At 43.5% G+C, this 23679-nt stretch overlaps 2 protein-coding genes across 7 annotated transcripts in view; one reads left to right on the top strand and one right to left on the bottom strand.

Annotated features, from left to right (window-relative positions):
* FANCI (Fanconi anemia complementation group I) overlaps positions 1–23679 on the bottom strand; it is a 116924-nt gene that overhangs the window by 84158 nt on the left and 9087 nt on the right. For 2 of the 5 annotated variants that reach the window (XM_075676464.1, XM_075676466.1), the window contains exons 1-5: positions 5998–6277; positions 5851–5926; positions 5636–5763; positions 487–572; positions 230–397 (exon numbers count right to left, since the gene is read on the bottom strand). In XM_075676464.1, coding sequence (XP_075532579.1) covers positions 230–397; positions 487–572; positions 5636–5763; positions 5851–5926; positions 5998–6060 — 521 coding nt within the window. In that variant the 5' untranslated portion in view covers positions 6061–6277. Of the gene's footprint in view, positions 1–229; positions 398–486; positions 573–5635; positions 5764–5850; positions 5954–5997; positions 6278–23679 lie in introns of those variants that run through there. The other 3 variants (XM_075676468.1, XM_075676465.1, XM_075676469.1) reach the window with 3 other exon arrangements.
* On the top strand, positions 5416–9084 carry LOC142565891 (protein O-mannose kinase-like). 2 transcript variants are annotated; one of them, XM_075676471.1, is made up of 3 exons: positions 5416–5676; positions 6962–7185; positions 7462–9084. In XM_075676471.1, exons 2-3 carry the CDS (start codon positions 7052–7054, stop codon positions 7937–7939), a joined length of 612 nt encoding a protein of 203 aa, XP_075532586.1. In that variant the 5' UTR covers positions 5416–5676; positions 6962–7051; the 3' UTR covers positions 7940–9084. The 2 variants fall into 2 exon arrangements, with proteins under 2 accessions (XP_075532586.1, XP_075532585.1); XM_075676470.1 differs by lacking the exon at positions 5416–5676 and adding an exon at positions 6292–6835.

Genomic DNA, 23679 nt, shown 5'->3' with positions numbered 1-23679 from the left:
AATATGCACCACAAGACCAACTGACACCTGACTAGTCATCATTATAGTGAGAATTACAGAGAACATGACTAAGCCCGACCACTCCTAGTACTGTAAGGTAAGTGGTGGTGGTCAATCAGGTTTTACACTTTTGCAATGCAATTACTTCGGTAATAACAGTTGCTATTACTCAGGTGCGACAAAATATAATTTGTGTAGTGCATAGGCACAATTCGAAACAACAACAAACCTGAGAATGCGCGCCAATGGTGTGGCCCATTTAGGTTCCCATGGGCAAGAGCAGAGGTTGTCTACAACCAATTTCTTAAACTGCCCGCCAGACAGCCTGTCACCCCTTGCAGAAACAGTATCACTCTGAGAAATACTTGTCAATAAATCCGGGAGTACCTCAAGCCACCTAAGTGCAGAGCAAATGCAAGCAATGAATTTCAAATGTTTAAACCTCTTTTAAGAGACATAACAAAGAAATAGTTCTCCTTCACTTGCCTTCTGTCCAAAGGTATTCCTTCCTTTAAGGAATCAAGAAGATCATATACAACAGCTGCGCGTGTGCTTATGGACAAGTTATTCACCTGCAGGAAAGAAAGTTTCGAACTTGATATAGGTAAGTAATAGACTAATTTTCCTGAACTGGACCCTGTTTGCACAAGGTTAAGGAAGCTTGCTTCACCTAAGGCATTACAGGTGCCATCAGAGCGACAACTCACAGTACATGTGAGGTTCCAAGAAAACATATACAACTATATCTCCAAACTTTATGGGCAAGCTGGATAAGCCATAGACAACTTCCTCAAAGTAATAGACTTGCATTTTAGTAATGCCACAAAACATCCCCCCCCCCCCAAAATAGCTGATACTTGTTGACCCTGACAGGTTAAAGGGACAGTAAAGAGAAAAATTGGTTGAGCTGTATTAGACAATTACATTTCTATAACAAAAAAAGGGGAAAAAACACACTCTTACTGCAAGCAAATGCTAGATAGGCCAGAAAAGATTAAAAAAATTAAAGATGGGTGGCAATGCTGCCTTGAATTTCTCATACCAACTTCCCGTGACATTGTGGATTTCGACTGCGTCTGCCCAGTTCTAGTTCATTTTTTATCCGTAAAGATGGAATACATCGTATACTAGAGGAGCAGAACATCCCAAGTTTTGAAAACTTTTGCTGCGCCACAACGGCTCAAATACAAGAGAATACTATGAAATCTGTGATGTTACATCGACATACCATCGCTGATGTTTTGGCACAAAATTAAAGAAACAGAAGTTTGGTTTGCAGTTTCTCTTCTAACAATCAACATTTTACAGTAAAATAATGACAAAAGAATTTTTAAAAATGCTTTAGCAACTTAAACTGATTTAGTGCTTCTATTTAGTGACCCTTCTACTTTAGACAACATAAGATATAGCACTCAGCAAGCATTGAGTTATTCAAGTATTTTCATATCAGCTTCAGGATATTATCACATTCTTGTCTATAACAGCCAAGTACCCTTTAGGTAACTCTCTGTAGCATGTACCACAAAGTGGCGATTGCGAACAATAGTCGTCAAGCTGTTCTTCATACTTTGGCAGGTAATAAACTGGCGGCAGTGTTGTTCAAAATCGAAAGAAATTGAATGCAATCTGTGAACAACCAAATGTTTCACACATATCCACAATTTTCTCGCTGAGTGACTCCTAAAAGCCACATAAAACGAAACACTTATTCAGGCTAAACTAATATTAATATAGAACTTTTTTAAAACTCTCGCTGTATTTGTTTAGCAAAAATTTGGCTCATTAGCTAAAAAGGTCAAACTTCCCTTTCTGTATTTCATATACAAAGCATCGGTCCAATCATGCCACAGTGTAATATTACGAATTTCACGGCATTTTAGAGCATGTGCATCCTTTTTGAGTAGGACAAGTGTAATGGAATCACCCAATTGTTTTCTTTAAAAATTTATGAATGCAATGGTAATGTGTTTTATTTAAGTAATTAAGTAGCCTCAAACAGATGTCATCCAAAATTATCACATCACTAAGAACTTGTGCAGTTATTTCGACATAGCATAGTCATTCGTCTTTTGCCATTACATTATTATTCGCCATAGTGAGCCTCCACTTGGCAAAGATACTCTAGAAATGTAACTTACAAACCTATTTTTTTTTAGTGTCCATTAAACGGTCGGAGAGGCTAATTCCAGAGCGTATCTTCATTAAACTATCACAAATCAGGAGCAAAACTACGCATGCACACATGCATGCATGCATACACACAGAAACAAGTGCCACATACTGACATGGAGAAGTATAGGCACAAAATGAAGGGCCCATGGCATAATAAATATACTCCTCAATAATTCTTTCAATCACAGCACCTTTTTCATTGTCCCAATGCCACCTATGATAATGATGAGACATACTCTTGGAATTCCTTGTTCAAAACAAGGGTGGCGGAAACTACCATGACATGAATAATAACTATTTACACCTTTACAGCTCTAGTTCACTATCAGAAATTCGTTATGCACTGATCACCACGCCCTATGTCTATATTTCATAACTTCAAATTCTTTAGGACCATTACAACTTTAGACATTTTCACATCACTTCATACTGCTATTTAAAAAGATCAGATCGACAGGAAGGCAGACCATGTGTTCATGTACAGGTGCGGACAAAAGTAAGTGGAACATGGGAGCTGTGTCCAAACTGCGTCCCAGTGCCCTATAGCAGCCTTGGAGGGAAGCTCGAAATAGGATCACACATGTGCGCAGGCTGGCACTCAGCCAGTTCACAGCTCTCCATTTGTTCCTTTACTTGTGGATCAGAGAATCGTTCACAGCTTCTGCGGCTGAATACTCACTAGCGTGATGCTACTAATAGCATAGCTGCCCTCACATGTGCCATGAAGGCATCTGTAACGCACGAGAACTATAGAAACAGCTATGCTATCAATGACATCACACTAACGAATGTTCAGCCACAGAAGCCATGAATGACACTCCGATCCACAGGCAAAAAAGAAAAAAAAAAGAAGAAAGAAAGAAAGGAAAAAGAAAAAAGAAAGAAAGGAAAAAGAACAACAGATCAGGAGGTGTGAAAATGCTATGAGAGCCAGCCCGCACGCACACATGATCCAACTAACTTTCCTCAGAGGCTGCTAGAGGGTACTTGGGTGCAGTTCGGTCACAGTTGCAGTGTTCCAATTACTTCTGTCCGCACCTGTACCTGCAACCGCCTGGCTTTTGGTCATGCCCTTGATAAAAGCCCTTTCTGACACAGTCTCACCAAGCTTCAAAGAGTACCACCTGAAATCACTTTGTTGACCTGCATTTTCGCCTCTCAATAATTCTCACACCCTTTTTCTTCCTTGGAGTCATCATCAAAAAAAAAATTAATTTTATTATTTATTATTCTCATTTGCTTTCTTCAGTTTTTTATTTGCACCGAAATCTAACTGCATGAGCAATTTTGCATTCCACCTCTGTAAGTGCATGACTGCTGCAGCATTTTGTCCACGACCTCGTGGTCAGCAGCAAAATGCCATAGCCACTGAGCCACCACAGGAAGCCTGCACTGTAAATGACATGGGAGCATTACCCCACCAGTTTTCTTCTATACTGTACGAACCTTTATTTTTTCACATCCCAGGAAATTTATGGTTCTTTTATATGTGATATCTGAAAGTACTGTACTAAAGAAAAATCACATTCTGAGGTTTTACGTGCAAAAACCACGATCTGAGTATAAGGCAAGTTGGAAAAAAAAATAGAAAGCCCTGTATACCTGTCTGACTGATGCCACTCTTAAGAACCACACTAGAATTTTCAACACTAAAACCTTTATCTTCTGTCCCGGAAGACATGGCTCATATGAGGGGCATCAGCCACACTGAAGATCAAAACTACACACAAGGGCAACATAACTAGGGCATACCTTAATATATATATATATATAAACGAGAAGAAAGGGGGTTAACCGAGGGGCCTGATTTTTATTAGTCATATCATAAGAAGCCAACAATCACTGACACCAAGGACAACATACGGGAAACTACTTGTGCTTAATAAATGAATTAAAGAAACGATGAATTAATGGAAATTAAAGTGGATGAAAAAACTTGCCGCAGGTGGGAACCGAACCCACAACCTTCGCATTTCGCGTCCGATGCTCTACCAATTGAGCTACCGCGGCACCGTTTTCCCATCCACTTTCTTGGGTATTTATGTGTCCTAGTAGAACACTGGGAGTGTCAGCCGGCGCCATCACCAGCGTTAGCCAGCGTATCTCCAGGGTTCGGTTCCCACCTGCGGCAAGTTGTTTATTCATCCACTTTAATTTCCATTAATTCATCGTTTCTTTAATTCATTTATTAAGCACAAGTAATTTCCCCTATGTTGTCCTTGGTGTCAGTGATTGTTGGCTTCTTATGATATGACTATATATATATATATATATATATATATATATATATATATAGTTTCTCACTACATTACCTAGAGGGAAATCTGGCAATGCTGCGCTGTGGTATGTATGGGAATGCCGGTATATTGTGACTACGGATTGGCATCGTTCTCGGAGAGACAGAACACCTTGAAGACGCGCTTGGTAAGCACCATTCCGTCTGTCACAATGATTAATTTTCTGCTAAAACGGCACGTGAAAAGCTGTGTTGGTTTTATTATTACGCAAAAACATGTCTTGTTTAACTACGAGAACTTGTTATTGCATGTACGATTATATGTTACATAAAAAGTATCAGCGGGCCGCTAAAGTTGGAGGACAGACGGCAAGGTTTGCCCTCGCTTTGAAACAGTTTGTCGTCTGTTCTTGCTTTTCTTCGCTTGGTCATGCATTGTAGGTAAGTAAAGATGTAATATGCGTGAATGAAAACATTTTATGAAGATTTTACTTTGAGAATGCGTTATTTGTGTAGCCATATCCACGTTTTAGACGAAGCCTCTTACAACACCAGCCAACACGCGCCTCCCAGACACATATACCGTCATTCCCATGAAGGCACGGTGCCCCCTTAAGAAACTCCCATAGACGGTGGCGCCAGATTTCCCTCTAGGTGTTATAGTGAGAAACTCTATGTGTGTGTGTGTGTGTGTGTGTGTGTGTGTGTGTGTGTGTGTGTGTGTGTGTGTGTGTGTGTGTGTGTGTGTGTGTGTGTGTGTGTGTGTGTGTGTGTGTGTGTGGTGACAGAATTTTTTAATGGACCATGCGCATCTAGAAATAGGGAGGTTGCTTGGGCTAGTTGGTAATTCATGATCAAAAATAACGTACTGCGCGAAGGTCAAGGACTGCGAGAGACGACATACAGAGCTTTTTTTTTTTTTTTTTTTTTTTCGAGACGACTGAGTATGTCGTCTCTCGCAGTCCTTGTCCTTCGCGCTGTACGTTATTTTTGTATTTAGAAAGATGAGAATCAGAGAGAAAGAGAGAGATAAGGGTACGACATGTGTTGTCTTTTGCACGATATATTTCTGACGTTTCGGCTGGTGGACCAACCGAAATTGTATCTCCGGGGCCAGTGTAATTCCTGTGTGCGTGCGCGCGCGTGTGAGTAAGTGAGAAAAAGGGAAGTGTTGACCTGAACAGTGATACAGCGTGAATGACAAGTCAGAGACGATGAGCTACTCACCTCAGAATTAAGAACTCCTATAAGTGAAGAGGACACCTCAGGTGAGAGGTCGAACTTTTTCAAGATAGAAAGGATGATGTCAAACATCTCCTTATGCTGTTCTCGTCCAAAGTCACTGTCGGGAAGTTCTAAAGAAAAGGCAAAATGCGACCAATAAACACCACGGTTTCTGCTTTCTGTCCGTGTTAATCGTTCGGAATAATAGCACTATTTACCTTCAATAACTTTCTTTGCAATAGCAGGTATGTCGGATCCACCTTTGGCCGCATTGTTCAGCAAAAACTGGTGCACCTCGAAAGTACAACAGGGTTACACAGGCTGTGGAACAAGACACATAAATATGGTTAATTGTAAGGACTTACTGGCTTTAGGTTCTTGTTTGAGATACACTTTCTTATTTTCCCGAGAATCGCCTCGTTGTCCATTGTTTTCTTTAACTCATCAGAAATCAGTCTTCACAAGTCTGTACTGTAGCAGTTTTGTGAGCACAGTAAACTTGACTACATTAAGCAGGTAACTGCCAAACAGCAACTACGCTGATCGTGCCAAGTCGAAAGGACCGAAGTGCGCGCCAAATTTCACCAAGTCAAAACAGGCCGAAACCCGCCCGAACACGATGCCAACGAAAACGCGATGCTGGACGTGTCGTTGGAGCATGGTTGGAGCACGGTTAAACTTGTTAAACCTGCGCAGTATAATTTTCTTGTGCTACCGGTGTATTTATCAACAAACACGTTCGAAACCAGTTTTATGCTGACAGAATTTTAATTTTGGTAAATGACTGCAGGGTTGCAGCAGCAGACAAGGCCACCAGCAAAGCAGCAATGTCTATTCAACCAATTCAACTGCGGGCGCGAGTTGCGAAGTTGTGGGGAAGGTTATGTGCGCGTGCATGAAAAGTTCATTTTCGTGTATAATTTTTTTTACATGCGTTCGCGTAGTACTCTATATGTCAAGCTTTGTGTGCTGTGCATCGTCGTGTGTGTGTTCATTTGGCGCTATTCAAGGAAAAACGGCGAACGTGCGGCGGTTTGTTGGGAGGACGTGACGGATGCCGAGAGGTTGTCGTGCAGGCCCGTGTGTCCCAGCGGCACTTTTGGGCTTCCTGGAATGTCTTACTGTCATGATCTGTTGCTTTGCAAGGATATCAAGTATGAAGTTCACGTACTGGACTTGCTAGCTTCGGGCACTGTAAAAAATGTGCGTTTTATCTTCCGCTTCTCTATAATCGTAATAACTACAAAAGTTAACGTTGCTCCGTTAACGTTGTGCTTGCGAAACGTGGAGACGGTACTTCACACAACTTCTGTTTTCATGTCCTTGCAGGTATACATTGCGAAATGGAAACACCACACTGTGGTCCTGTCAAATTTGACTGAAGCTCGACTTGAGCCAGACTTTCAGCACAATTTACAGATGTACCAACTTTTAGGCAATGTTGATTACACACCTCAATATATTGGATCCTGTAACAACACACTTGTCACAGAGTACTTTACTCTTGGTTCTGCTGCAGAGTTGCACAGCCTTTTCGACACAAAACTTGTTAGGTAAGTTGACTGACCTTTCTTTGAAAAACTAAAATTTTTGTGTTCATTATTTGCAAAATATTCTGCACCATCGTAGGTGCTAAATGCATTTGCAGTCAATGTGCTTAAAAACTATTTTTCAGTCCCGCTGTACACATGTGGTATTAAAGCATGTGCACTGGTAAATTGTAACAGAAGTACACTCACATAAAATTTTCATTTTTCTGAAGCTTGCTTCAATCACAGTTGCGGTATTTTATGCTGTTTTCTGAGTACATTATGGATGCCTCTCCTTAGGTACAATGTCCTGTCACGACGCTTTTCCCTGTGCCTCAGCTATGTCACCATCCTGAAGTACCTCCATACCCACAGTCGTGTTATGTGCGACTCAAACACATTGTTGAAGGCACTGTCACAATACTTGATTTACCCTGACTTGACTTTGCGACTCAATGACATGGACGCTCTGCCGTATGCCACTCATACTGAGAAGGCTGCCTGCGGTTCACCACCACTGCAAGGAGAACTGCTGGCACCAGAACAGCGAGGAGCTCTGCTGCACGAATCACTGTGCACAACAGCATGTGATATTTGGAAGATTCCAGATGTCTGTCTCTGGTTTCTGGGGAAAACAAGAGAAGCTGAAAGTTTTAAGTTTCATCTGTTCTCAATTCATCGTCGATGCAAGTTGCATAAGCCAGAACAACGACCCAGTGCAGAGCAAGTTCTAAAAGACTATCAAAGAGTATGGCAGGAGTGGATGCGAGGTCTTTAAATTGAACTGTAATATTCAATAGTCTCAGCACAACAACACTTGTGAACGGGCATGCTTTTGTGGACTTGCCTGCTTTTGGAGACATTCACTGTTCACATGGTGTATGCTGAACTGAATACGGGGGGAGGGGGTTATTCTGTAAGTGTCCACCTAGTGGACCTGGCCATTTCATCTGCTGCTGAAGTTCTGGTTGGCTGGGCTGGGTTATGCGTTTGGAGGAGACAGGTGCCCCCCAGCCAATAAGCACTTCACCAGTAGATGGAATGGGCATGTCCACTAGGTGGACACTTACAGAATACCCTCCCCCCCCCCCCAGGACTACATTTGTCAAGGACACATGGTACACAGCTGTTACAGCAGCTGTGGATTGAAAAGTTCCTGTTTGCCAATCTTGTGGTTATGCATGAGTTGTGGCTGTAGCACGAGTGTAACATAAGCGTCAAGTAAATAGATGATTTATTAGACTGTTCTTTGCTTGCACAGAGACATGCATTTGTTTTAATTTGAATTTCTACATAGAGGAGTACTCGTGTAACATTTTCAACTTATCCTTTTGCATTAAATGAAGGTTCAAATCTTCCTAACTTTATAAAAAATACTAGCAAGCGCCAGAACGCTCTAAACAATTTACTAATACTTCTTTTTACAAACCAGTTCTAGTTTCAGCAGTCACGAGGCAGGCGTGTCATGAAGTCGCAAATCTGTCCTTATTACGCACGGTTAACACATTCTGCTCTGTGTCATGATGTCACGATGATGCTAGGTCCAGCACTTCAAGGCAACTTTAGTATTAAACCTTTGCAATTGCCAAGTGCGATTCCTTTATGTGTGAGAAGTGTGTGGCAGAGTTTCTACAAGTTCTAAAATATGTGTCGGTGCTCCTCTTGGCTTCCGCTTTGCTATGAAATGGCTAAACCTCCTCCTGCATGGCTGCAGCTGCATGTGAGAAGTACCTTGACTGTGAGTTTAACAGTGAGTTTAAAACTTTCCAGAGCCTGCCACCTATGTTGGAAAATATGCTAACATGTTCTGGTAGCCTTACTGCATACGTAAACTTCACCTAATGACTACTGTGTGTAAACATCTACTCTGGCATACTTACTGGGATTGCTAAATAAAGCTGATGAGTTATTTCTGTGAACTACCATCTGGCTTTGGGTAGCATCAAACAATGTGTGAAATTCATTGCACTGCTGTGGCAGCTTGGCTTATAATGGCATTACATGAGCTATGGGACTGCAGTTGATCCTGCAGGAACCTTTCAAAGGCTGCAAGATGGAACAATTTCAGAGTGCAGAAAATTTCTGTGAAGGGTTGAATCGGCCTTCTCATCTTTTATTGGAAGCATTTATTCACCCGTCTTGATTGTCTCATGATAACTGATATGTAATGATAGGTCCAGGGAGGGTATTCTGTAAGTGTCCACTAAGTGGACTCCATTTCAGCGTGCGTTGAATGGATGGAGCTTGAGAATCGGCGGTGAGGATTGGCACCTGCTTTATGAACTCGGAGCTCTATCCAATCAGTGCGTTCTGAAATAGACAGTCCACAAGTAATATCAAAAGGAATGCCCAAATTGGCACTTGCAAGGCTGCAGTAAGGCAGTACTTTGGGCTAATTTGTCTGTCATAATGGCAAGCCAATTAGCACTAGAACAACAAAACAGTGCAAGGACACAGTGTTTTTACGCTATGCATCTCTTGTCCTAGCGCAAATAACTTTCCCAGTAAGTCAGCGGCTCAACTTCTATACCAAAACTAAGCTCCACAAGATGAATGTTCAAAGGGGAAGCTGTTACATATTCAAATTGGATTTCAATCCACACATCACAATTCTTGCTTGAAAATTCATTCCACGTTTCCTTTCATATGGCCTATGTAATACAAAGTGACCAACAGTGGGTGAACCCCACTGTCGATACTCATGATTTGAATACAAACAGACCAAACGCATAGCTCGCCCTGACAACAGTACTTCCGAGGATTGCAAACAAACCCAAGTCACTTATGCAGCTATCACAGATGCTCCTAACTCAAGCATAAGGGGCACATAAGACTTCATGATTTTTTCTGACACTGAACACGAAAACGTAAATGTCGTCCGCCACACCCAAATACACAAGAACCCTGACATTTTCCTTGCCTGAAACAAACTACACCCCAAGTTTTCTGGGAGTCTCGCTATGCAGTGGAGCCCACCTGCTGAAATCATGGGTTCGCGGTACTGAAATACTTCTATCTCGGCTATTAATGAGCCAACTTAAAAATTTTTTCTGGCTGAACGCTCCCTAGAGGACACGTAACAACTTTCAGCGTATAACCAAAACTTGCTATGGGGCTTGGTAAGGGGCCCTTTAAAGTGTGGGGACCAACGACTCAATTTAGTGCGTCGTCCCGCGCCAAGGATGATGACATGCCAGAAGTGTGCAGTAAGAGTGGTAACACACATTCTTCCGAAGCTAAGATGCAATGCATCTAAGCAGACGGCAGACGGACCAACAACACATGTGACACTGAATGTTGCATGCACTACTTTCACACAGACAAACTATACGATAATATGCAAACATACACAGACCTCAACCCCTAAACAAATATTTTTAAAAAGTTACGGCAGAGATAATCTCACAATGGATTGTCAATGGTAACGCGAACAGCATTCCAGCAATGTAGTGATGGATCATATTCCTGAAGTGACATTTCCTATAACGTGTGCTTTGGGAATGCCAACGCCATGAGGAAGAAGAACCAGGAGGAAGGGGGAAAACAACAGTAGGACCTTCTGAAGCGGGGCGCCTCGCTGAGAGATGGCGAGCCGCCCTCCTCAGCAAGGCACCCGACGACCAGGAGTGAGCCGTCCAGCGGGCCAGGGCCATTGCCGAGGATCTCGGAAGATTTTCCTCGGGCGATGAACCCCTGGCAGCCTAGCCCCGGGCACCAACAGCAATAACCGTTGGACAAATAAAGTTTATTCCTATCCTATCCTGTAATGGTAATTCTGAAACTTCCATTGTTTTGGCTATATATATATATATATACACACTCCGCTTTCCAAGGTCACCCATGAACATGGCAGCATGACGACACAGTGACAATAGTATGACAAAGAAGGAATTATATTGATGGGACGACAAAGGGAAGTATAATGGCAGTGGTATGATGACAATGAGATGTCGATTCTTAAATTATAGCGATGGTCTAACAACAATATGACGACAACCACACAAAGAAGCTGAAATTACTAAGATGGCACGACCACAGCAACATCACGAACATGGTAGGACAACAGGTGCATAATCATGATTGAATGACGACAGCATCATTACAATATAATGACGAATAAGAAATGACATCAGTGGATCAACGAAGGTGGTATGACAGTGAATGCATGATGACAATGGATTGACAATGACATGAGGACAATGGCTTAACAATGACTGTATCATGAAACCTCTGTGGCAATGTTACAGTGATGACGACGACACAATGAAGAGAGTCGGATGAAGAAGCTGGTGTGAGGACGATGGCATGACCACGGAATCGTGACGACAGTCTGACAACGGATGCATGATGGCGACTATCTGACGATGAGGGCATGACTAGGGTGGCATAATCGCAATTGAATGACGACAGTATCATAGTGATAGAATGATGAAGAAAGATTGACGTTGATGGAACACCAAATGCAGTATGAACACAACGGAATTGACGACCTTGGGATGAGGTTACTGAAGTGATGACAATGATAAAACAACAGCGTATTGACAATGGCATGACGAGAGTCATATGACAAAGCTGGAGAAAGAAAATAAACATGTTTATTACATAAATGAAGCTTTGGAGAGGTGCCCTTATTCCAGAATGCCTTGAGCTCGGGCCGCGTCCTGGGCCCTTGTAATCAGCCATTGCTGATCCTTGAGGTCGGAGCTGGCCAAGGCTCTCTCCCAAAACTTGTTGGTTTGATAAAGGTTCGAAGGATGTAATGGTGCCTGTTGTCTGCAACCCCCTATTATGTGCCCGAGGGACCCGGGTTCTGTGCAGAAGTGGCATTGCGGACAGAATTGTGTAGAGGCTATGAGATTATTTCTGCTTGGGTGGGGGACTGTATTAACTTGTAGATCTCAGAGGAATCGCCCCTGCTCTCTAGGTAGTCACTTGTGTGGGGGTGCATGTGTTCTGTGGGTTAGCTTGTAATGTTGTGTGATGTCTTGGTACGAGACTAGAGGATGCACAAGCTTGGGTTCAGATTCCGTGGCGTCTGCTGGGTGGGTCAAATCTCGAGCCACGTGGTCGACGACCTCATTGCCAGGAATTTCTTGATTAGCTGGCGCCCAAATGATCGTGACTGATCTTGTTGATGGCTTTTGATTGATGAATTTGAGTGTACAGTCAAACCCCTCTTAACGATACCGGTTTTAACAATATATCAGTTATAACAATGAAAAGCTGCTGCACCGTCAACTTTTGTATGTTTTCTATGGGGAAATAACCCGCTTACTACAATGTCCGCATGCCGCATTATCGCGGTTATAACGATGTAGTCTGGCTGCTGGGTGTCCATGTTAAAAGGTGACGGAATGCAAAATCCTTGAAAATAAAAAGTGAAATGCGTACCGCTACACGATTGCCCACTACCACAACTGCCGCCGCACGCTTCTCTCTATGAGAGGTGCACGCCAGCCTTGCGCGCATCTCTCGCGTCGCGCTTCCACTCTCTGAACATGAATCGGCTGCGCCCATAGCTCTGCGCCGCACCATCCTCCGAAACATGAATGGACCACGCCAACTGCACTGACAACGCTGCCGGCGCTGTCATGGTGCTGTTCCCACATTGCTCACTAAGCCCTCACAATTGGTTCTTTATTCTATGGCCAATGTCCTTCTCTATGCTATGGCCCTCATTCTGCACAATTCTGCTAACGGATTAAGTCGATCATGCTTGTGTTTGTTTGTTGCATCAATCATTCCTGGCCACGTTGTTTCTCAGCTTCGTTTGACTCGCTGCTGAAATGGAAGATGGCTGACCTGCCCGCTGATCGGCATGCACGACGGTGCCGGTGAAATGAAAGCACGCTGCTATAGATATGAAAATGAAATGCTTCTAACCGATGGGGCGATCGTGGCGAACGTACTTGCATCAGATAGCAACTATGACGGCCACAACGGCAGTGCTGACGCAGTAGGGCAGGCTGCCTCAACGTTGTCCTCACGGGAGGTCCAATAGATGATTCAGTCCATCATGGGCTTTTTTTCGCGAGGGACCTTCTGCTTCACTACGTGGAGCACCTGGATGCCTCGGAGAAGAATGTCAGCAAGATTCGCATAAAGCAAGCAAGGTTGACAGATATGCGGTTTTCTCGTGCAAGCTAGTGGGAAGTACATGGCAAGATGCTTTTGGCGATTATGTCCCAGCGTTTCCTCTCGATTTCTCAAGCTGAGATGCTTCCACAGCAACCTTCCCGCATTTTTTAAAAGGCGCCTTTTGGGGCCGCCAAAGCGATGCCTCGGCGGAGCTTGTATGTCACTTGGTGCCCGTGACCCCTCTTTGCAGTTGTTATAGCAGTGCCATTCTTGAACGTCGACAGCCGCAGCTTATTAACAACACGTGATCGGAGCGTGCAGGAAGCAAAGTGAAACAGCTAAATGAGTCAACATAATGAGAAGTCGGACGGAGGAAAGTGGACAGGAGAACTGGCCTCCCTGTCATTATAGTTTTCTCGGAACAGCTATGCCATCCCCTACTTTGATTTTTTTTTTTCATGTAACTCGGTTTTAACAATACAATTTTCGTGGCACTTGAATATTGTTATAAGTGGGTTCGACTGTATTGGCATGAATTATGCCACTACCAAGGCTGCAACACACCTGTTGAGAGTCAGTCACTATGACTTCAGCCTCTGGGAGAGCGTGTAAGCTATGGCTGCTTCCTCGGCTTGGAGGGATTGTTTTTGGGGAGTGAAATGCTGCTTCGATGTTCTTTGCTGATGATTATGTGGCTGTTGTGGCTGCACGTCTGGGGTGAGACCCCGCATCCATGCAGGCTGTAGAGGGTTGACTCCCATATTGCTTGTGTATGGCCCGGGCCTCCCTTCACTGTGCATCGTGCACTGGGTGCATGTTGCAAGGTAGGGGAGGTACGGTCATGTTGCTCCGGATGGCATGGGATAAGCTCACAGTCTGAGGTGGTAAATGGCTGAGTGGGGCAGAGAGCCCCAGGTGTCAGAAGATGGACCTCCCCACTTCTGTAACCGCCTACCTTGTTTGCTGGCTGGATAAATGTGCCTCAATCAAGTCCTCAGCCATGTTGTACACTCCTAGTCATAGTAGGAGTTCTGTGGATGTACTGATCGGCAGGCCCATTGCCTGATTATATGCCTTTCTGATCATTGTGTTGATTTTCTTGAATTCCGTCACATTGAGTAGTGCGTATGGAATTGCATAAGTTAGGTATTTGAGACATGACGAAGGCTTGGACAAGCCAAAGCATGTCCACTTCCCCCTTGCCTCTTGTCTTGGTTGTTATTTGTTGGATCCTGTGCATAACTTGGGCTGTTGTATTCTAAAGCTTGTTGATTAATATTGTGTTGATGCTGACTGGAAAACCATTGCCAATGTCTTTACGCTCTGAGATGGAACGATACGATGGTGTGTCCCTCCAGTTGTATGTTGATAGTGGGCAAGTCGGATGCATGCTTATTTCGCGGTGAGACCAGGAGTAGCTCCGACTGTTGGGAGGGCACAGGTGAGGCTGCATGACTTAGCATAGTCGCTCACCACGTATGCCGCTTCTCACAAGTGGCTCTCCATTATCCCGATTGACTCTGTGGATGACCACATGGTAATGTCATTGGCGTATAGCCGTGCCTTATCCCCGGGATGTTATTGACGAGCGGTGGAAGGCCTATTAGGGCGATATTGAAGAGGAGAGGTGATAACACTGTGCCCTATGGTGTGCCACGCCCACCCAGTAGGAAAGGGCTTGTGGCATGGTCGCCGACCTTTAGGATAGCTTTTCTATCTGAGAGGAAATCTCTGATATAGTAATACGTCCTGGCCCCACAGCCCAGCATGTTTAGCCTCTGTAAGATTGCTGTATGCATGATGTTATCGAACGCCCCTTTAAGATCTAAAGTGAGGACGGCGGTGAGGAAGTTGTGTGTCGCTGGTACAATTGCCTCTTCTTTCAGCTGCAGTAGGATGTCTTGTGTTAAGAGGTGTGGACGGAATCCTGTGATTGTTGTTGGAACTTACCCTGAGTCTTCCAGCAATGGTTGTAGCCGGTTGAGAATGATGTGCTCTAGGAGCTTTCACAAAGCTGGAATAATGGTGATGTAACAACCACGACAGCATCATGACCGGGAGCTTATACCTAGTGGCCCAAGCAAGTAGACGACTTGGGTCACTGGGTCGGCATAAAAGGCTGGATAGATGATTGATTTATATATAGGTTAAAAACGGCTGAAGTAGGCAAATAGCGCTATTCGTAGTAAAAAAATCCGGAGCCATTCCATTCTGTGAAGGTGGATGACTAGCGGAGCTGTATACATGGGGATAAATATGTTGATAATAAATATGTTTATTGAAACTAAAAGACACATACCACAACGAATTTCGTTTTTTCACAATTTTGTTGTTGTTTTATTGCATACTTTGTTTTTTAAAATTTGTAACCTTCTTTTCTTTGCTTTTTTGGATTTATTATTTGGTCACCAAGGTGACTATCACTTCATGATCGCTATGATATACAGCCAGTGGCTCTGTGACGACACTGGAAAGGTTCTTGGCCAATGTGAGGTCTATACATAACCCAGTGGCATAGCCAAAAATTTATTTCAGAAGGGGTTTTCTGCCGACAACTACTGCCCCTTCCTCTCCTTCACCCCTCCCTCCCTCCCTCTCTCTCTCTCTCTCAGTGTGGAGGTTGTACACCACGCAAAGACAAACTCCCCAAACAAGCATGCTTTAACAACGAGGATGCACATTTTGCAGCCACTTCGCGTCAAATTATGCTCTCATCGTTATGATACATTTAAAAATGATATAAAAAAATGTGAAATTTCGTTTACGAATCGATGCATCTATATAATGTATGTCGATGACTGATACGTGATGTGAACAAACGAACAGCGCTAAAATCGGGGCCGTAGAAAAACAAAAGACAGCGCACCATCATGCATCTTCTCGTTTGCAGCCCAGGTAACATTGGAGATCACCGTTGTTTTCCAGCCAGACCTAGTGAGTGGTACGGCCACAGCTACGTACCAGAGAGAGCTGGTACTATTTCACAAGTTTCCTATCACCCAATTGCGTTTTCAGTGTTGTGGGCATGCTATATTATTCTAGATTTAAGAATAAAGGAACGAAGCTTTGTGCTAGAACTTCGATAGTATCATATGATGCAAGTTTCACTCACTTTTAGTGGCCTGCTGTCCGATTTGTTTGAAGAGATTTTTGGAAATAACTTGCAATCATGGTATTGTAGTCGTCACGTGACACATATTGTTACTTGATCACACTCGGGAACCGATTAGGTAGACAGTCCCGAAGCAGGGCTGCTTCCTGTATAGAGGCCTTTGTAAAAATTACGGCTCCGTTGTTCGCAGTAAAATAAGGGCCAATAGCTTCAAGAGATTTGAAAGCGTTGCGTCTCCTGACATCCGTCTATTCTGAAAATTGCTGAGACGTTTAGTTAGGGTGGGCTCTCCCCAGCAAGCAGCACGTGTTGCCACATGGTAGGTGAGCCTCAGCTAGGCGACTGGCCACGGCTGTCTGGTGTTGAGTGATCAAGCAGTGATGAGACACTCTCCCTATGTCCATAATTATCTGCCAACTTCGTTCTTGACGCCTTTTATGCGCGTCCCCCCCTCCTGGTATCCATCACTCCACTCCCCATTCTTAACATTCTTTTCCATTAGCCACTGTCGCACTCTTCAACATTCACCGCTTTGTTGAACGGTGTGACGGCCACTAATATTCCTATATTTTAGTTTCTGCATGGACTTAGAGGCCATTCTCCTACCTGCCCTCCCACCTGTCTTTAGTGGCAGTTTTTTAGCTTCCCTGGCCCATCATTCACGTCCTTGATATATTTTGGCATGCACAAATCAGCTTTCTTTTAAAGCGAAGCTTTTCTTTTTTCTCTAAAGTTTGCCTCCATCGGCGGTGGTTCAGAGCATGTATATACATGGAAGGAGCATGGCAGAGCAGAGAAGAAAGAAGACACAAGAAACTCGTTTGGACCTTTGCACCGCGTTGAATATGCACAATGCCCTCTGGAGCTGCCTGGACGTCGATTGCCACATTAGCCTCTTGACAGCTGTAATTATATGTGACCCCCCACAGAACTACTGCAGAAATTGCAGCACTTACCTTTCGACTATACCCAAGTCTAGAGGGAAGCTAGACAAAATAGCAGAGAGGAGGGGGAAGAGGAGTCAGAGAATGGGTAGAACAACACAGTAGTGCAACGAGTGATTAACAGCCTTGCCACTCTTGGCTCACAGTTCCCATACAAGAGGAGGGGGGTGGGGATAGGGAAATGGTGATGCGAGAAGGCAAGCAGACGCTACTACTATAGACACAGTGGATGTGGGCAAACTGCATAAACTAAGTTCTAGGTACGGTGACATGACGACCCCCTCCTTCTCCTTCAGACTTTCCCTTTCATCCATGTCACTCTTTCGGAGCCCACCTCCTGAAAGTTTCTGTTCCATGAAAAGGGGGGGGGGGATTTCGACCCCCCAAGCTCCCCCCTCCCCCCGGCTACGCCAATCATACGACCGATGACGCGTCGTGGGCCCACTGATGTTTCTGTAATATTGAATGCCGAACCTTTCCAAGAGAAAGGCCACAAACCACTTTCTGTTTGGCCGAGACACAGCTATGTTGAGATCACCCATAATGGGAGTGGAATCGGTAGGGGTGATCCAAGAAAAGGTGCATATGCTTGGCGTTTGCGGTACAATGTTCGTCCATATTACATGCCACCCACCGTCGCTGCACACATTCCTGCTTCTGTTCACAACAGTGTTCTTCGTAAGTGCGCTGTTCTTCTGCAGTCCTCACCGCACACAGCCTACCCTTGCACGGGTCGAAAGAAACTGAAATAAGGCTACGTGGTTTGCCTATAGAGCCTGTGACGTCAAACTGCAATAAACAGTTTCTATTCTGGTTTTACCTTTTTTATAACAATATTTTTTTTATCACAATATGTTTTGACACTTCTCACGATTAAATGCACCTGGGGCATACCTGACGATACAATTTTACTTTATGCTTTAGCTCTATTAGCTCTGGGGTCACCGCCATAATTTTTGCCTACACTCATGAACCGCCAGAACCTAGCGTGTAAAAGCTCCACTGTAATAACCTTGTAACAGTGCTCTGTGGAGGTTTCATAGAAAAAAAAAACCTCCTCAGAAAAGCACAAGTGAATAAGAAGCATTAATAGTACATGCAACTACATATCTTGCTCCTTTCTCCAATCTGGCAAACTTGACAGAACACAAATTACAGACCGCACCTTAAAACATGCACTAGTTAGGCCGAAGAGATAAAATTTTTACTGGTTTTATGATTAAGGTCGGATGTGCCCTTAGCGCCCCACGACCTACATAGAAAAAGCTAAACTTCAGGAATTTGTAGAAATTTGAGAAGAAAATTGTAAATGAAAGACCGACACAACATAAAACGTGCTACAGACTCTGCCCAAAGTGCTTATGTACACATAACGAGAAATTCTGGCAGAACCCACCTTGTGATGAATGTCAATGTTAATGCGATTTGCATTGAAGCAATGTAGTGACACCATATTGCGGACTATTTCACTTATCTGTAGCTGACTCTAATTTCCTGTTGCTGACTTATTCTTGCCTCTTGTTCTTGTCTCTCTGGGCACCTACCCAATGGCACAAGCCCATTCTGGAAGATTGGCCAAGCATGTTCACATGCATGGTGTCACATGGCCACTTGCTCATACCCAATGGCCCAAGCTGTCTATTTTTGCACATACCCAGTGGCACATGTTCCGTTGCATATAATCAATGGACCAAGTTGTCTATTCTTGCACATACCCAGTGGCTGACTCACTCATTTCAAAGGGGTAAGTGTGAATGTGAGTGGAGGTAAGTTGCATATAACCAACGGCCTAAGTTGTATATTCCCAAGTTGTCTATACGGACACATACCCAGTGGCCTATGCTGGCAGGAAAGAGGCTCAATACAAACGGACATACTGAAAAGTGTGTGGAGTTCCCAAAAATTACTAATCACATTAAAAATTTCACTAACCGCACTACAATCCAACCCCCAAAACATAGTATCAACATAGTAGGCATCTCGCAGAACATAAAACCAGGTGAACTGTATCTAAATGCGGTCTTGCATTTTGTCCAATGAATAATGTTATAAGTGAGTGTAAGCTCCACGAAGATGTAAGAGAGGTTTCAAGGCATCTGCAGATGAAAAACATCAAGATAGCTTTTTCTTGGGCTAGTCAGTTGATTCTTGGTGAAGCCATTGTAGCACAAATAAAGCAGACACAAGAAAAACAAGATTGGCCCTCAAGTGCTACACTTGCAACCATAGGTCGGCACACTCACTCACTCATTTCAAAGGCGCGAGTGTGAGTGGACGTGAGTGAGTGAGTACCTGTGAGCGTGAGTAGGCGGGCAGGAGTGTGAGTCGACGTGAGTATGAATGCGAGTGAGCACCTGTAAGCATCATTGCCAGTGAGTGTGACTGATGTAAGTATGAACGAGAATGAATGCCAGTGAGTGATAGTGGGCAGGAGTATGAACGCGCATATGAATGAGTGCCTGTTGGTGCGATTGGACATGCATGTGAATGTGAGTGAGTGTGAAGCCTGAAAAAGATAGTGAAAGTAGATGACCTCGGCCAGGTGACCCTACTGTATGAGTGGACGTGAGTACAAGCCCTAGTGAGCACCTGTGAGTACATGAGTGAGATCTGATGAGCGTGGGTAGGCGTGAGTGTGAGTGGACATGAGTATGAATGTGAGTGAGCACCTGTGAGTGTGAGTGGATGCGAGTAAGAATGAGAATGAATGCCAGTATGTGAGTACGCATGAGTATGAACGTGAGTGCCTTTGAGTGTGAACGTGAATGTGTGCCTATTGTGAATGAACATGCATGCGAACGTGAGTGTGAAGCCTGAAATAAGTAATTGGAGTAGACAACCTTGGCCAAGTGGCACTGCTGTACGAGTGGAAAAGAATGCAAGTGAGTAGTGTGAGTGTGAGTAGACGTGAATAAAAAATAAATAAATAATGGTGAGTGAGTATGAGTGAGTGTCCATTTATACTGCCAACCTATGCTTACAAGTGATTTATTACAGTCCCCAAAATTAGTAGAGAAAACATATGCACACAAGTTTATCACGGCAAAAAAATAAAGAAACTGCATCTCCCTCCCTAATAGACAAACGGGCATCGCTGGTGCAATCTGTGCCTCATTTTCTGATACGAAAGCCTTCCAAAATTTCTCGGGCAGTAGTTTCCTTGCTTCTGCCCAGAATCTTGTCTGAACCTTAGTATTGTGAGATTAAGATTCTAGGCAGAAGCAAGGAAACTATTGCGTGCAATCTTTTGAAAATCTTTCATATCAGGAAAAAGGCACGAATTGCATTAGTAATGGCTCTGCTTGTCTATTTGGAAGGGAGATGCAGTTTCTTTATTCTTCTCCTTTTTTTTCCCCTTTTTTTCGTGATAAACCTGCACATGTGCATCTTGTTGTGCATTTTTTTTCCCCTCTGATCAGTCGTGTAGCCAGAAATTTCGTTCTGGGGGGGAGGGTGGGGAGGGGGCACATTGCAGCTCGGCCTCCTTCTTATAGAATTTGTTGAGGGATCAAATACATGAGTAATAACTGAATTGCCATTGCCAAAAGTGTTGCAAACAAATTCTTGATCGCTATGCACTGTCAAGACAAGTCAAATATGTATTTTTTCATAGGAGAATATACTTGTATGTCCCAAAAATTGTGCCAGAAATACTAACTGATAATAATGCCTCCATGTTTTTCTCTATTTAATAAGTAAAGAAAATATCACATGAATTTTAGAACTATACCAGTTCGAAACCAGCAAAGCACTGCGTGCCGCTGATATGAAAATGTAAAGGCCATCAAATGAGCAAGTTGAGGACAAATATTTTAATGAAAATTTGTCATTCAAGAACCTTGTTTACATTTTTGTACATATGCAACGGGCAGGGAACAATCTCAATGACGCTGTCCCTTGTCCCAATGTATTGCGCAGGAGCAGCTGTCAACGGTCGTGTATTGTGAGTAATTGCACTGAAATTATAGTCTCACCAGAGAGCACATATAAAAAGCAAAAGTTCTGCAAAATAGACAAGGGCAAGTCAAATGAAAATGAGCCAATGCGAATATATGACTAACGGGATACTTTATTTAAAAGCAGTCTCCATGAGCAGTTAGACATTTCCCCTGACTAACGAGTCGCACAATTCCCGTCCCGTAAAACTCCTTGGGTTGCTGCTTTAAAAAGTCTGCAACTCTTTCACGTGATTGTCCAACACGAATCTGGTTCCATTGAGCTTTTTTTTTTCAATTGCCCCAAAATGCGGAAGTCGCAAGGCAACAGGTCCAGTCTGTATGGTGGATGTTGCAGTGTTTCCCACTTGACTCTTCCAGTTTTGTGTTAACCACATCAGCGACGTGGGGACGGGAATTGTCATGGAGTAAGATGACCCCATTCATCAATTTTCCACGTCGTTTGTTCTTGATTCGACGTTTCACAATATTGCAAACGATTGATAGTCTCTCCAGGTTTAGCAAATTCGATCAATAATGGCCCTTGATGATCGAAAAACAAGTCAACAGCATCTTTCCAGTAGAAATGACGGCCTTTGCTTTTCTTGGGGGTGGTGAATTCAAATGTTTCCACTGGAAGCTTTGCCGTCATGTTTGAGGCTCATAGTAGTGGCACCATGATTCGTCCCCAGTCACAAGTGCAGACAAAAATTCCTCACCCTCATTGCGATACCGGATTAGATGACTCAAGACAGCACCAAACCTCTCCGTCTTCTGGCAGCGGTTCAAAATCTTGGGCATCCATTTCGCACACAAGAGCTGAAAACCGAGATATTCATGAATTATGGCGTGACCCGAACCGTGATTCATGTTCACACGCCCTGCCAGTTCATCGATGCTTATCCTCCATTCTTGTCTAACCAGCCTTTGCAATTGTGTTGGGGGTGATTGCATGGTGGCTTTGGCACGGTCTTGGATCGTCTTTGCAACTTTCACGTCCTTCTTTGAACCGTTTGCTCCAACGCTTCACAGTAGCCAATGAAATGCAATGTTCAACGTACACGGCAGCCATACAGCGACTAATTTCTTTTTGGGAAACATCTTCATCTGTCAAAAACCTCACGACACCACGCTGTTCAACTTTTGGAGTTTCAATTATGTCACACAACCATGTTCAACCCAGTGTATGCGAACATTAAAGAATCTTGATCCTCACACCTGCGTGCCCCTTTTGTAAATAAGAGATGCCTCTATGCCACATGCATGCCTCGCAGATAATGAACTGAACCATTATTGCGCCGGGTGGGTTGGCTCACTTTCATTTGACTCGCCTTTATGCATTAGAAATGCTAAGATACAATGGAATAAAAAAATGAAATCAAAAATGAAATGAAATGAAATGAAATTGAAGTGTATTCAAAGTAGGAAAGTACACAGGAAATGTTGTACAGGACATGTGGATCCCTTGCTCAAGGCTAGTTGGGATCCATGCTAGTTATTAATTCACAATCTTAACATCAATACGAAGAAGTATAAGTAAGTCATATATACATAAACATTCATTTAAAACACAAGGCAGGGTACGTGTATTAGCTACGAGAAACCCACAGAAAGGAACTTGTATTTAGTAAATTATACACTGCAAGTGAAAAAGGTAAACGTGTACGCAATCCAGATGAAAACTATGCAGATAATAGTAATGAGTGATAATGGGATTTCACTGATAGTGAAAAACATTTCGCTTGTTTTACTTCTGTTGGTAAGCTGTTCCATAGGAGTGCTCCAGTGTTGCTTAACCTTCGCCTTCCATATACATTATGCATTTTTGGCAAGAGAAAATTTCCCTTAAGTGCGCTATGTGTATTGCTTCTGGAATGCAAAAAATTTGATACACTCAAAGGACAGTTAGTGGTTATGCTGTTATGAGTATGCAATATAGTTTTAAGATTCAGTAATAAATTAAAAGGCAGTATATTTAAACTTTGAACTTGCGAAGATACAGCTTGATAAAGGGCAAAAATTTGTCAGTGGGAACAAAGTTCACTGCACATATGTATACACAAAACGTCACAACAAGATATTTAAATATACGTATAAGCAATAAATCTATGTATATAAGAAAAAGTCACTATATATGATGCGTCAAACAAGGCAAATAAACATGCTGCGTAACCACAATGTCATATTGACAGATCACAGCCCCCACGCCCCCTCCCTCCCTCCACTCCTCCGATTTATGGCGCGCATTGGAAGGCGGCGCGCTTCCTCCCCGCTTTTCTCCCTTGCGCACACAAGACTGAGCCACCATTGTCGGCTCGCTCATGCCCCCCCCCCCCCCCCACTTACGCTTTCATTTGCACATAGAGCATGCAGCGCACGGTCAAGATGTTACCGCCCCTGGACTTTATACAGAACATGAGGGCGACGGTGACGGCAGGAATGCGCCTGG

Source organism: Dermacentor variabilis, unplaced genomic scaffold (assembly GCF_050947875.1).
Source record: "Dermacentor variabilis isolate Ectoservices unplaced genomic scaffold, ASM5094787v1 scaffold_12, whole genome shotgun sequence".
Lineage (NCBI taxonomy): Eukaryota > Metazoa > Arthropoda > Arachnida > Ixodida > Ixodidae > Dermacentor > Dermacentor variabilis.
Note: the sequence above shows the minus strand (reverse complement) of the source record. Positions and strands in the feature narration are given on the sequence as shown.